This window comes from Notolabrus celidotus, chromosome 5, assembly GCF_009762535.1.
Source record: "Notolabrus celidotus isolate fNotCel1 chromosome 5, fNotCel1.pri, whole genome shotgun sequence".
Classification (NCBI taxonomy): domain Eukaryota; kingdom Metazoa; phylum Chordata; class Actinopteri; order Labriformes; family Labridae; genus Notolabrus; species Notolabrus celidotus.
In genome coordinates this window covers 28981964-28996858 of record NC_048276.1, presented here as the reverse complement: position 1 = coordinate 28996858, position 14895 = coordinate 28981964, and the positions used below count along the sequence as shown (strand labels likewise).

General features: G+C 40.3%; 1 protein-coding gene across 1 annotated transcript in view; it reads left to right on the top strand.

Moving 5' to 3' along the window:
• The window catches only part of mcama (melanoma cell adhesion molecule a), a 69099-nt gene that overhangs the window by 47286 nt on the left and 6918 nt on the right, over positions 1-14895 (top strand). Inside the window, exons 6-13 of the mRNA XM_034683913.1 lie at positions 1712-1891; positions 3840-3967; positions 5764-5908; positions 6153-6268; positions 7606-7747; positions 9818-9948; positions 11622-11763; positions 14303-14338. Coding sequence (XP_034539804.1) covers positions 1712-1891; positions 3840-3967; positions 5764-5908; positions 6153-6268; positions 7606-7747; positions 9818-9948; positions 11622-11763; positions 14303-14338 — 1020 coding nt within the window. The remainder of the gene's footprint in view (positions 1-1711; positions 1892-3839; positions 3968-5763; positions 5909-6152; positions 6269-7605; positions 7748-9817; positions 9949-11621; positions 11764-14302; positions 14339-14895) is intronic.

The window sequence follows — 14895 nt, the reverse complement described above, 5'->3', positions numbered from 1 at the left end:
AAGGTATACGGTTTGTAACTTTAATGAGACAGGGAGAGAAAGGGGTGAGTTAGGATCCAAGTGTGTCAGTTCCCCTGGCAGTCCAAGCCTATAGCAGCATAACTAAGAGCTGGTCCAAGCCTGAGCCAGCTCTAACTATAAGCTTTATCAAAAAGGAAAGTTTGAAGCCTACTCTTAAATGTAGAGAGGGAGTCTGCCTCCCGGACACTGACTGGTAGATGATTCCAAAGGAGAGGGGCCTGATAACTGAAGGCTCTGCCTCCCATACTACTTTTAGAGACTTTAGGCATGACCAGCAGGCCTGCATATTGGGAGGGTAGTGTTCTAGAGGGGTAATAGGGCACCATGAGCTCTTTAAGATATGAAGGTGTCTGATCATTAAGAGCTTTATTGGTCAGAAGAAGGATTTTAAATCTAGTATAGATTTTATGGGGAGTCAGTGTAGAGAAGCTAACACGGGAGAGATGTGCTCTCTCTTCCTAGATATTGACAGCAACTTTGGTTGCTTGCGTTGATTTACATCTACATGTATATCATTTGGCAGAGTAATTTAGTTAAAAAATGAGGTGCAGTCCAAACCACAGTAGGGGTAGAAAAACATCAACCTTTGGTTCCCTGTCCTTTGGAGTGAATGCTGCAACTGCTTGAATCAACCTTAATTAAAGAGCATTGGAAATGACAAAGAGAGGAAAAGAGCATTTTAGATGAACGAGGTCTCTGAGAAGTAGGACACCAGACCAGGAGAGACACTGATGAATTTAACTCATTAATAAATCAAATAAGAGAAACAGAGAAGTTTACTGCTTCACTCTCTTTGGCTGTGTTCTCTCTGACTCCTGAAGGAATTCTGAATTACCCAACAAATAACTACAAACGGTGACCCCTTTGTTAGGCTGTTGCTTGCACTATCTCTCTCCCTCACTGCCTCTGTGAAGAGTATTTTGCAGGTTTTTCTCTTGTTTTATAAAGCATCCTGAAGAGTGATGCATTTTGCAGCACGTCAGATATTTTGGTCTTGTGCTTAAATGCTTCAGTTTTATAATTGAAGTGTCCCAGCTCAACCAAAGAATATCACAGAAGTAATATAATAAAATAAAGTAAAATAAGTGAAAACACACAGAACATAAAACTCTGTCAGAAAATAAAATAGAATAAAATAAAATAAATAATAAAAAAATAAAATAAAAACACAGTAAGTGCAAATCAAATTACAATAAAAGAACAGACAGAGACGGAGACCATACAACTCAGAGTCAAAGCTGTATCATGAGTCATATTTAAGTTCAGTATGTTCCAGATTTAGATTCTATATTTGCACATTTTATTTAATGACTGGAAAATGTTTTTTGTTTTTTTTTATCCTCCTGTTGATCAGTGCTTTTTCACTTCTGCTGATGGACGTTTGGCGTCCACACAGAAGACATGTTGTGTTGTTTTTGTGCAGCTGTCACTTCACTGTTTGTGTCACTCTGTGGGCATAGCACAAAACATGCAGCTTGTATGTGTAAATCTGACATTGGCACAGTAACGGCCATATATGAGAGGGCAGGCCGGTCACCAGTCATCCAAACAGGCTGAGAATCAGTCGATTCAAGCTGCTTGATCCAAGCACCTCTAGTGAAACACAGGAGAACACTAACATACTCGTCATGGGGATCTGTATGATTGTTGCCATTTTTACATATGTTATATTGTCTTCTTCATGTTCCAGATGTGAACGTGTTGATCCTGGTCACCCGGGAGTCCAATGGTTTCCACTCGCTCCAGAGCACGCTGGAGTACAAGGTTGTCAAAGAGGACAAAGACGCTCATTTCTCCTGTGAGGTCAGCTTCTTCGTCCCTTCAGCCATCAGGACGGTGGAGTCCAGCAGCATCAACATCACCGTTCACTGTGAGTTAACGCTGAGCTTCTGTAAACTTCTTTCATTAAAGCCTGGTTTATGGAGCGATCTAATCAACTGCTGACAATAATCAATGTTCATCCCACATTAGATACTGACAGTAACTGTTCCAGGTGAAATCCTAGCTCAAACATAGCAAAAAGGTTCTTACATAAGTCCTCTTAGAAAACAGATCAAACCAGGCTTTGCTGAATGATTTGTTTAGTGAAAGTAAGTAAGTAAGATTTATTTATAGAGCACCTCTCAGGAACAGAGGTCACAAGGTGCTTTACAACAAAAGTGAATCACTTTGGCCAACTTCACTAAAAATATGGAAACACCCTGACATTAGTCAGTTCACTTACTGTTTCTAAAGTATTCTGGTAGGTTAGCTCTACATCTTCTTTTATGAGAAATGAAAGTCCTTTCTAAAAAGGGCACACATGTGTGATGCTGTCGTCATCCATTTTTCTACCCAAACAACATAGAGCTGGAATGACGTGTTTTGCATTAAGCAGTCTTTGCTGTTTTCTTCATAAAGCTTTACTTTGACACTTTACACAGCATTAGTAAATAAATTAGTACTTACCAAAACTGCTTTGAATTGAACAGTTCTATTAAAACATGTCAAATAATAAAGGATCTGTGAGGATTTTATACTGATTTTAAAATACTGTAACTCTTACACTCATGCATCTTCATGACCTACAACATAAAATGAGATTATTAGCAACAATACTGGTTATTTTTTATACTGAATTTAAGTGCTGTGTTTGGGTTGGATTTTCCACGATAACAGCCAAGGAGACATTCAGCACTCAGGAGAGACACTGGCTGTTTTCGAAACCACCTACTATACTAGCAATGCGTACTGATTCGGCCAAAATTCAGTATGTAGTAAGTAAGCAAGAGCAAAATCTGCAGTATGCCAAAACTACCCGGATGTGGCACTGCTGTGGACCAGTCTGCCTCACGCACTGTTTCTCACAATGCACAGCGCTCGTTCTGATTTTTCTTTTTTCTTTTCTTTTGACAGGGGAACTCCATTTTTAGGTGTTGTGAAAATTTGTTAAATTACATATAAACCACTTCTTAACTTTTTAAATCATAAGTGATGCTAAAGAAGCAGTTTATTTATCAGCTTGGTCGTTGTTTACTTCTGCTTTCCGAAACCAGAAATCCGGTGACGTCTGGCTCAGCATGCTGCAGATCAGACCCAACAGAACAGTCAGACAACATACTAAATTGAAATGCAGTATGTAGTAGGCAGTACCTACTGCCTACTACATTCATAGGTAGTATGTAGCAGACCGTTTCGAAAACAGCCTCTGTTTAGGGCTCTGCTGGTTAAGTTGTGCAGTGAGAAATAAGTTAGAATGTAAGAGGACATCAAGTATAATTTCTGTACACATGATGTTCTGATGGCTGATACTGGAGCAGGATTACCAAAAAGATGGTTTCTTCTGTTTCTGTTCTCGTCTCTCTGCAGCCTGCAAAAGTTGTCTTAAACAAAGAAAATGAACATTAAAAACAAGATCTGCATTCACTCAATTACTTCCACAACAAATGCACGCTTCAAGAGCCATGTCTTTAAGACAGTGGGTGTTGGTGCTCATGGGAAATGCATTCTTCATCCCAGAAAAACACTACAGATGTTGTCCAAAGAGGTCACCAGAATCAACACAACATTAATGTTCCTCAGAGTGTATTTAAATCTTTAAATAAATGGAAACCCTGTTGTTGTTAAAAATAGCATGATGTGCGGTAACTCCCTTCATCTAAAACGTCTCTTAATGGTCCCAGTGTGAGGCTGCTGGTCCAACGTCTGACAAAGTTCGGTGGTGATGCCGTGATGGAAATGGTCTCGTAAAGTGACTTTAGCGGCTCGCTGAATAAGCCTGCCTAATTTGATTTTGTGTCTCTGTGTGTGTGTTTTCGTGTGTGTGTGTGTGTGTCCAGACCCCACCACCATGGTGGAACTGTGGAAGGACTCGCCCCAGGGCCTGGTCAAAGAGGGGGATACTGTGGAGCTGCGTTGCCAGGGTGATGGCAACCCCCCACCGCCCTTCATTTTCAGCAGAGAACAAGTAAGAAAGAACTGCTTTTTCTCCCTCTGAAAGTCCCCCAGAGAGAAAGGGTGACACACGGGAGACATGTAGGGAATGTTTTTGATATGCAGAGCTCACAGGGCCTCGTGTAGACATGAGTGTGCACCGTCTGAGAAGGCTCTGTCAGCTCTGACCCTGCAGATCTAGAGACCGGAGGCCACGCTGACAGGGCTCATGGGTAGCACTCATTCCTATGTCAGACACACAACCATTGTATGAGTGGACAATACAAAAACCCAGCTGACTGCCACTTTGACTTCCCCGGACTAGACGGTCACAGGCATTTGCTAAGTGGCTCTTAAAACCACGACTTATGTGCCTAAATGTGAAAACATAATGAATTATTATTATTACTGGTTGTTTTTTCAGATGATTTCTGACTCTTTTTTCAGACATAAGGCCATCAACTAGGGATGTAAGGATATATCACAAGATGGTAAAAAATCGGTACAAATAAGGGTGGATTAAAATCGATTCAACAACATTCTTATTGCAATACTATTTTTAAACAGTAGAAGGCGCTTTCTGCATTTCACCCCGCTTGTTCAACATCATGAAGTCTCTAGTGCTGTTCTCTCGTCACTCGCTGAGTTGATCATAACAGACATGGCCGCAGCAGGTGACCGAGCAGACCGAGCAGTTCAGGATGCACCTTTGTGTTTACAGTCTGAGGTACGGCAGCATTTTGGCTTTCCCTGATATTCCTGAAGAAAAACATGTCAATTCACAGCCAGGAGCATAAGCTGCTCTTTAGTTTATTTAGAGAGATTTACCTTATTTTTTTTTATATTTGATATTTGGGAATTGTTCACTTTCCATTTCTTTATAATTGTTCTGAAATTTTCCAACAAGGTATTTTTGTACAGTCATTTTTTGTTTTTTGCAAGGTGCTGAAAAAAAGTGTGCTGTGGTATTACTTGAGTTACAACACACCTTAAAAATGAAAAAGGATTACTTTGTTTACAAAGAAATATAAAAGAACAAATGTATCCCAACTGTCCATATCTGAGAATTGAAATAAAATAGTAGTTACTTCAATTTTGAGTTCAATCCAGTTTTCTTCAAAAACATTATAGAGAATCGCGAGTGAATCGTATCGTGAACCAAAAATCAGGATTCGAATCGAATCGTGGGTTGAGTGCATCCCTACATCCCTACCATCAACTCCTTTTTACTTTTAAGTATGTGAGTTTGGATGCTGTGGTCAAACATGTAGGGTTTGTTTAAGCTCTGTCTGCTTCTCACCACTTGTATTTCTCGACCTAATGGACTCCAGTGTAAATTGGGGCTGCCTTTGTAGCTGCATCCCGAGATCTCAGCATCAAAAGCAGTCAGTAAAATGTTACCGTGATGGCTGAAGTTAAGTAAGGTCGTTTTCTGTCACATATATTAAACTCTGAAATAAGTTTAAGATGGCATCAGCCTTTATCAGCTAAGCTGAAAGTGATTCATTTGTGTATTTTGGGGAATTCTGGCAGCCATAGCAGTATTTTGGAGGCTGCGTTTGATTGCTCTCCAAGAGGATTACATGATTCACCGTTGGGTGGGTTTGATTCATCACCTGTTTGCCACCCACAAGATCTCTGCCCACCAAATAAAATTGGAAACTTAGCCATATTTTCAGTGAAATGCTCAAACCTGCCAAAAGATTACCTAACGCCATATCTAACGGAAGAAAAATAAACAGCATGCCTTAGTTTCTGTCACAATTTAAACATGATCACAGTAAGGTTTTAGATGATGAGTAAGAAAAATTAAGAATGTTGTTGTTGCAGGAGCCCGATGTGGACTTAGAGAGCAGCGGTGATGTGTTGATCCTGTCCCCGGTGTCTCGGAAAGACAGCAGCATCTACCAGTGTCGGCCTCTGGACGCTGACGGAGACTTTGAGGTCAAAGGAGAGATGCAGCTCACTGTGCACTGTGAGGAGCCATCACACAAACACACACAACACATACAACAAACACATGTGAATATATGACTGTTTCCCCCAGCTTTTCATCTTTATTCTTATCCTGAGACACAAGACAGATATTGATTATTTCATCTAAATTTGAGACAGAAGTCGTTCAATTATCCCCATTATGTTAAAACTAGATCCAACCATCCTTGTGACGCTGTGTTCCTATGTCTTGTGTGTTTTTTTTGTTGTCTGGTTGTGTTCAGATTTGGACCCGGCTGTTGTCGTACCTAAAGACTCTGAAGTCATGCTCAAAGGAGAAGATCTGACTGCAACGTGCAACGCGCTGTCCTCCCTGAAAACACACACCGTTTGGTACAAGGTAAATCACAATTTGGATATTGAGATCAGATCAAATGGATTTCAAATCTCAAGAAGCAGCAAAGAAAGAACACGTTTGGGAACCTCTTTAAGTGTTACATCAGTCAGTCATAACTTACATATTATGAGCAAACACTCAGCACTTCTTTAACCCACATATTATAGCACAGCCCCCTCATGTTACTGCTATTTTCAAATTATTGTTTCTATTAATGGAGGGCAGTAAAAGTTTGTTTCTGTAAATCAGGATCAGTTTACGCGGTGAAACCATCATGTCAGTGAAACCCAAATATGGCCAGCTGCATTAAACATTCCAAAAACACACTGATATTTGAAATGTGTGAGGGAATCTGAAGCATAAAGGGGAAGAAGAGAAGACGAAACATGTGCTGCAGAATTTGGCAACATCAATTGAAACAAGAGTATGAGACTAGCTGCTCTCTGAGGCTGTACTCTGCAACAACTGTTCTATCCATGGACTCAGTCTGATCTCATCTTAATCCACCATGAGCAGAGCACTTTGCAGCATTTAGCAAGTTACAGTGGCAAGGACAAACTTCCTTTAACAGGCAGAAACCTCCAGCAAGACCAGACTCATGTTAGACACACATCTGCTGAGACCATGTTGGAAAGAGGGATAGAGGGAGATGAAGAGAGACTGATGATAGTGGTGAGACGTATAGTAGTAGTTGTAGCAGCTGGAGTCTGGTACGTCCACAGCAGCAGAGATCCAGAGGAACCTACAAGACAAGGGAGCTCAGGGACTCCAGAAAGGTCTATGGTTAGTAACTGTAATGGGACAGGAAGAGTTAAAGTAAGTTATTGGGGGGAAGAGGGAAAGACAGGATCTCAGTGTGCCAGTTCCCCCAGCAGTCTTAGCCGAGAGTAGCATAACTAAGAGCTGGTCCAAGCCTGATCCAGCTCTAACTATAAGTTTTATCAAAAAGGAAAGTTTGAAGCCTACTTTTTAAAGTAGAGAGGGTGTCTGCCTCCCAAACCCTGACTGGTAGATGATTCCAAAGGAGAGGGGCTAAATTCTAGTCTAGATTTTATGGGGAGCCAGTGTAGAAAACCCTGTACTGACCGCCAGCTTATTACAAGGCTGATGTATAGAGACAAATCTCGTACACACTCACACCTACAAGTGATATAGAATCAGTTAACTCACCAAGCAGGTCTATGGACTTTGGTAGGAAGCTTGAGTACCTGGAGAAAACCCATGCATGCACTGGCAGAACATGCAAACTCCCCACAACAGTGGCTCCAGCTTGGCCAACAGTCTTCATTGAAGGATTGTTTATGTGTCCTTATAATCAATGTGTGTCTGTGTTTGTGTAGAATGGGCAACAGGTGGGAAAAGGAAACACACTGCAGCTGAGGGACGCCACCTATGAAACATCTGGAGAGTACGTGTGCGAGGTGACGGTTCCCTCCCTGCCTGCCTTGCACACCAGCGGCTCCGTTCGCATCATCGTCCAAGGTCAGTCTCCCTCCACTAAACTACATTTCCCTATGATGCCAGAAAAGGCTCCAAACTAAATACTTACTCTAGACTTGATTTCATTTTAAACAGAGCTGAAGCTGCAGTTTGTAATGAAGTTACTTTCCATCCATATTTTTTGCACTTGAGTGATGTGTTGGAAATCTTTATTTTAAAGGTAAATATCCGTCTTTGTGCACGGACACAAATTACAAAATTTGCAAACAGACCAGAGCATGAAGAGATACCAATTCCCCACGCACGCCACAAGTACAAACCGCCTGCTTTGTCTCTTTATGAACAAAAAGTGTGTTTGCTAATGGGGAGCTGCCATTCAAATCTGGAGATAAAAAATCCATCCGCTTTCAGCTCTCTCTCTCCTGACCGCAGGTTGGTGTCAGTCTGAGGCCACGACATTAGTCCATGTTATCTGAAGACAGTATGTAGAAGAGCTGAGCCTGCCATGGGCTCGGTTCATGTTATCTTTGACTGAATGTAAATTTACTGAGCCAGCCATGAACTTTTCAACTCCTGGAGAAGTTTGACAAATACACATGTCAAGAAGTAAAAAAAGATTTCACTGCAGAGGAGGCCAGAGTTTAGGAGAAAGAACAACACAGATGATCCCCCAACAAAAGCTCTGTGGGGAAGGTAAAGTCGACAAATGACGCCTTATGACACCTTTATCGTGTATTCTGCAGACGTATGTTAGCAATGTATATGAGCATGCTGGATTAGCTCAGTCAGTAGGGCAGACTTCACACACTACTTGCTGCAGATTTGACTCCAGCCCTTGGCCTTTGGTGCTGGTCTTCCCAACTCGCTCCCCAATGCTTCCTGTCTTTCTTAGGCTGTCCTGTCAATTAATGCAGAGATGAAAAATAATCCTGAAAAATTTTACTAATTAATTTTGACTCTTCATTTCAGTTGATTGGTCTTTGTGGTTGCTATACAAACATGGATTTATGCACATGGTTGCCTATGAAAGCATCTTCTGGGTCATGAATGGCCTCTCTCAAAACTATCCAAGTCAATCAATGTTCTAAGTTTGAATGCGCTGATTTGAAACACCTGCACCTGATACAACAAGTGTCATTGAGTGTCACTGTGTTGAGAAAGAATGAGGAGGACCCAAGATGCAGACTTAAAAAATAAAACTGATTTAATAATAAAAGAACAAAAGGTACAAGCAGCTCTACTGAAATGTCGAAATAACTAAATCCAAGAAGTCCAAAATGACACAGGGAACACAAGAAAGACGTACAATGATCCAACAAGGGACAGGGGAAACAGAGGAACTAAATACACAGAGTCATCAACACAGGTGAGGACACAGGACACAGGTGAAACTAATCAGGGGAATCACGAAAGGAGGGAAACACACAAGAACAGGAAGTAACTAACCTGGAAACACAAGGATCAGAACTACAAAACAGAGAACACAAGACTAGACTAAGAAACACAAGAAAGTACAAAAAGAGACATGGATCACAAAACACACAAGGGACACAAAGGATAACTAAAACAAAATAAACACAGGAGAAATCAAGGCATGAAACACAAGGAAAAACTGAATTAAACATCGACTCATGACATTCAGATTAAAATTGGATTAAAAATGTGTCGTTTCGGGGGTCAGGGTAAGCTTAGGGGTTGGATTGCAGGTCCCATGTGCCGAAATATGTCTGCTGTCACTCTCTTCACCCAACCATTTCCTGTCTCTTTCCAGCTTTCTTATAAAATAAATCCTAAGCCCCCTCACGCACCCCAAAAAAATCAAGCAAGTGCTTCCTTCCAGTATTAAAAAAAGGAAATACCAGAAAGAGAAGTATTTTCCTCTTCAAGCCAGTAGAGGGCTTTTAAAGTGAAACACCTGTGCAGGAATGTCTAAGTGTCAAGTTCAGTCAAGAGAAGCAGCGCACAAAACGAAAGGTTAAACTGAAACTTACTTGTGAATTTTACTGGTCGAAGGAGAAACTGTCAGCAAAACATACATTTCAAATCACAATTTGATCATTTACAGTACACTCACTGACCATTGTGTTTGTGTGTTTGTCTGTTTGTGTGTAGGTGGTCCCCAGATGGTGGGCATGGATCAGGAGGTGCAGCTTGAGGAGGCTGCAGGAAGGATGGTGAACCTGAGCTGTGAGGCTCAGGGTCATCCACTACCCAGCATCTCCTGGAACATTATCGGCAGCCAGGTAACAAGTCTGATCACAGCTCTGACAAAAACCATAAGTTGACTTGTAGCTGAATAACATGTGTGTGGTCCTGCCAAATCAAGACAAGATGAACTTCTGGGGGTTGTTCTAATAAATGAACAAAGTGAATGAGATTTGAAATCATAGCCAGGTCTAACTGTTTTTGATACTTTGGGCATAGTTGAATTGTAAATGTTGAATTTGTTATGTTAAAGGAGAACATAATATAAGAACGAACATCTTGATACTGAGACAAAATTTTTATATTTCTCTTGTGCAGTGTTCTCGGTTTATACCCCATCCTGTCTGAAAATGTAAAGATAAGCAGTTTATGCAGCGTGCTGTCAAGTTGCTGCAGTTTCAGGCTTTAAACATTTTAATTAAAAAATGATAATTAAAAAAATCCTAATTTACTTTTGTGAATTGCCTTTACTCTTGTCTAGATCTTTGCTTGTGTTGTTCTTGTTCTCGTATGTACGTCGCTTTGGATAAAAGCGCCTGCTAAATGACATTGTAACATTGTAAAATAGTAATATCACTGTTGTTATTGCTGTTGCTGAAGGTCTTGTTTGCTTTTGTGGGTCATAAAGAGGCATTAGAATCAGTTTTTGTCCTTTTCACAATGAGCTAAAAACTCCTCACAGAGGCTTTGAATAGAGTAATTCTCAACATATATCAATGTGTGGTGTGATTTTGTAGTTTGAGAAAGATGTAAAGCTGTCCTGGTAACTTAAAAGACCCCCTTCCTCTGATATTATTACATTATTATTGATCTCTCAGTTCAACTAGTCAGTAGACAATCAGCACTCTGTACTGTTCTGTACTGTTCTTAAAGCTTAATGTTGCACATAGTTATGCTCCCTGAGTGAAAGGTACACTGTTAAAACGAAAAGGCTGTGAAAACTCCAATTTTCAAGGCACCTGTCTGTACTAGATTTTTGAGTTTTGAGGCTAACTAGAAATCTTACATTTGAGCCAACTGATGAGTTTTTGTTGAGATAACTTATCATTCATATGTAGTGTCACTTAATGTTCTGAGTTCTACATACTAAGAAGTGAAAGTTGTGCCAACTTATTATTGTTTGTCAGAAAATGTTCCTTTGTTACTGCACGTTACTGCACCGTTTTCACACTTACAAAGTAGCTAGCTAATGTTCGAGGGGACTAACTATTGGTAATGACCACGCCTTATTAAACTAACTAACTAAACAAATTAAAGTTACATTGACCGGTAATCAATTCACCATCACTTGACCAACTGTAAAGCTAGTGGTTTAATACAATACTCAAAGAAAATACTCACCTTTAGGGCGATCAAATCCACACAGGACAGGAGAGATGGAGCCACATGTGGGGAATTGAAAGTGTGGAGGACCCCGGTAGATTTGAGTGGGAGACCCCGTTCTTTGCCTGAAGCATACTCAAATAATTTAGCCGAGCCTCAAACCCATAATTTCAAGTTTTGCCAACCTAACTTATGAAATGAGACAAACTTTACACAACAAACTTCATACAGGTAGTTGTGATAACTACTTTGATGTAGTTTGCAACATTTTTTGTTTACTGAACCAAAAAAATATTTTCAGGCCAACAACAAGTTTTCATTTTTACAGTGTAGAAATGTGAATGGAGCATTCATTAAAGATCTGTCCTGTGTGTGTGTGTTTCCACAGAACTGGCAGGAAGTGGTGATCAAGGCAAACGAGCACATGACCCACAGCGTGGTGTCAGTCAAAGTCACCTCGGACATCAGCGCTCTCTGCAACGCTTCCAATGACATGGGGACCGAGGTCAAGGCTTTCAGCATCAAAGCCAGTAAGAGCCTCTCTCTTTCTCTTCCTCTGTATGAGTGGATTCATCCGTGTGTTCATGGGATGGAGTCGGTCATCTGATCTCTATGTATTCTAACACTACAGGCCTGTTACAGAAGTACAGCAAAGTGAGAGTATGTAACTTCTGGTTAATTGAGGGAGCTGTGCTGTAAAGAAAAGTCATTACATGAAAGAAGAAGAGAGCGCTGTGCTCTCTCACAGGCTACATTAATGATGAGTTTAAAACTTATCTTGCTTTTGAAGCTCGTGTTAATGAAATCATGTGCATGAGAGCTGCTTTCTCTGCTTTTCATGGTAATTACAGAGTTGATCAGAGGAGATTTTAAAGTGTCAGACTGCAGGTGCGGAAGGAAAAGCTGTTCAGCTCAGACTCTCGTTTGTTTGTTTTTACTCACATGCAGCAAAAATGTTCTGCTTAGTACTTTATTTCATATAGGATATAATGATGTTCTGCAGGTTTTGTGCTATGAAGGCCAACAATGAAGCAGGATTTGAGTTTAGTGAGGTAACTTCAGGGGTAACAGAGTTTTCAGTACTGGGTACTGCAATAAATCATTATATACACTACCAGTCAAAAGTTTGGAAACACCTTCTCATTCAAGGGTTAATATTTATTTTAATTATTCAAAACACTGTAGATTAATACCAAAGACATCAAAACTATGAAAGAACATATATGGAATTATTTAATGAACAAAAAAGTGTTAAACAAAGCAGAATATGTTTTATATTTTTGATTCTGTAAAGTAGCCCCCTTTTTCCTTCAAGACAGCTTTGCACACTCTTGGTATTGTTTCAGTCTGCTTCATGAAGTGGTCTCCTGGAAAGGTTAAATAAATAAATAAATAAAACCATTGAATGAGAAGGTGTGTCCAAACTTTTGACTGTGTATGTAAACCTATGCTGAACACCTTACCTGCTCCGGGTATAGCAAGCCATGTGGGAGATAAGTGATCAGTAAAACTACCTACTGACATTCAGAGTTTGAATTATCCTCCTTGGTACAGAGAGCTAGAGAGACCCATCCCATACGATTTTATAAACAATGTATATTACCAAAAGATATTCTTAATGCTTCACCGACGTTATCTTACAACAGAGGCTGGCAGAAGCTGAAGTTATGAGGTCCATACCCCTCGGTTTGATATCATCAAGGCTGCAGCTGAGATAAAATGTCTAAAACTATCACACATGCTACAAGAAAACAGAATTGACGGAGGGAAATAAACATTATTGTCTGATCTGTTGTGCATCATTTTCTAAAAGTGATATTATTCCCTTTAAGTTGTATATTTTCACACACAGACTGATTTTAAAGCCAATTTTTCCTGCATTTGTTTATGCATTTATCTTCATATTTCTCTAACATCATAGTTTGCTCTTAGTTTGAAATATGATCTGCAGACCGGTCATGTTTGTGATCAATCAACACTCAAACCTGCTCACCCTGATTATGTTGTTTGTGTTTGTGGATGTCCTATCAGGGTGAAGTAACACAATATATTCAATCAATCCATCAATCAATCTTTATTTGTACAGCGCCAAATCACAACAAATGTTATCTCAAGACTCTTTTACAAACAGAGCAGGTCTAGATCACTCTATGTCAAATTATTAACAGAGACCCAACACCAAGACAGGATAAAACTCAGTCTTATCTCATCTTAATCCACCATGAGCATTGCACCTTGCAGTATTTAGCTAGTAGTATTTAGCTAGTTACAGCGGCGAGGAAAAACTTCAGGTTAGGATTAAATGACAGAATAAACCTTTAACAGATGGAGAGGGGTATAGAAATTCTAACAATGCAAAAACAAAGTAGTATTTAGCTTGTTACAGCGGCGAGGAAAAACTTCCTTTAACAGGCAGAAACCTCGAGCAGAACCAGACTCATGTTAGACACACATCTGCCTTTACCGAGTTATACTGACTGGAAAAGCTGTGTTCTCCTGCTCCATACTGGAATGATTGTAGTCTGTGTACTCACACTCTTGGTTTGCACACTCATACAGAGAGCAGACATCCAACTTTAATAGCCCGTAGTACGTTCAGACACTCAGCTCTGTCAGATGAGTGGACTGAAGAACAAAGACAGATTTGAGTTTTTTGTTTTGTGAGAAATGAAGAGAAAAGGAATCTTCCTTCTTTATAACAGAGTTTGTTTCTGTTTGATTTAAGAAGCTTTGTGAGGCTCGAAGCAGTGAAAAGAAAAAACAATCTTCTTCTTTAGTTTTTCTCATAAGACAAGTTTTATTTTTCATTCTATTAATCATGTCTGGAGTCCTCTGAGGTCCAGACTCCTTTGGTTGCTTTTGAAGACACCAGAATCCAGCATTGTTTCATATTCTGTCTGAAAAAAAGCTTCTTATTCAAACTCTTTTATTCAGCCGAGCTTCACTCACACCTCCACAGTGATATGGGAATATGTATTGTTTCCAAAGCAGCCACAGTCAAACTGAATGACAGAAGTGTGTGTGTGTGTTTTAGAGGTGGACTCTAAGTGTTTCTTTACCTGTCCACAGTTCCCAGACTCACCTCCACCGCTCCCTTCTCTCCCGGTAAGATTCGTCACTCTACCGTCTCCTCCTCTTGTCAAAGATCCCTCTTTCACTTTCGCTTCAGCTCGAAGTCTCTCTTCTGCCTCAGTGTTCATGCTTTGCACCAAGTTCTGACTGTGACAATGAAGGGATGGAGGACTGTATACATTATTTATGATTCCATACAGGGACTCCATACCAGGACTGTCTTTGGTTTGCTGGCAGATCTTTTGGATTGCCTCTGGGCACATTAAATATTCTGTTTGATTCTGCGAGAAAAATCACAACACCAGCGAATTCAAGCACGCCGACAGTTAGAACGATCCTCGGACCAAACCCTCTGCAGTGGAAAAAACACTATTTGTACAGATTTTTAAAAACAAACATAGACGTAACAAAACAGTGTTTCACTTTTACAGCATTGTGGTTTATTGTGGATTTTTACATACCAGGTTAAAGTGCAGTGAGCTGCCAGAGGAGCTGTATCATGGGGTAATTTTCTGACTAAATCCGAGCCGTCACTTCACGCCATTAAAATCTTCACGAGCCTGTGGGGGAAACAACAGGCTAATAATGAG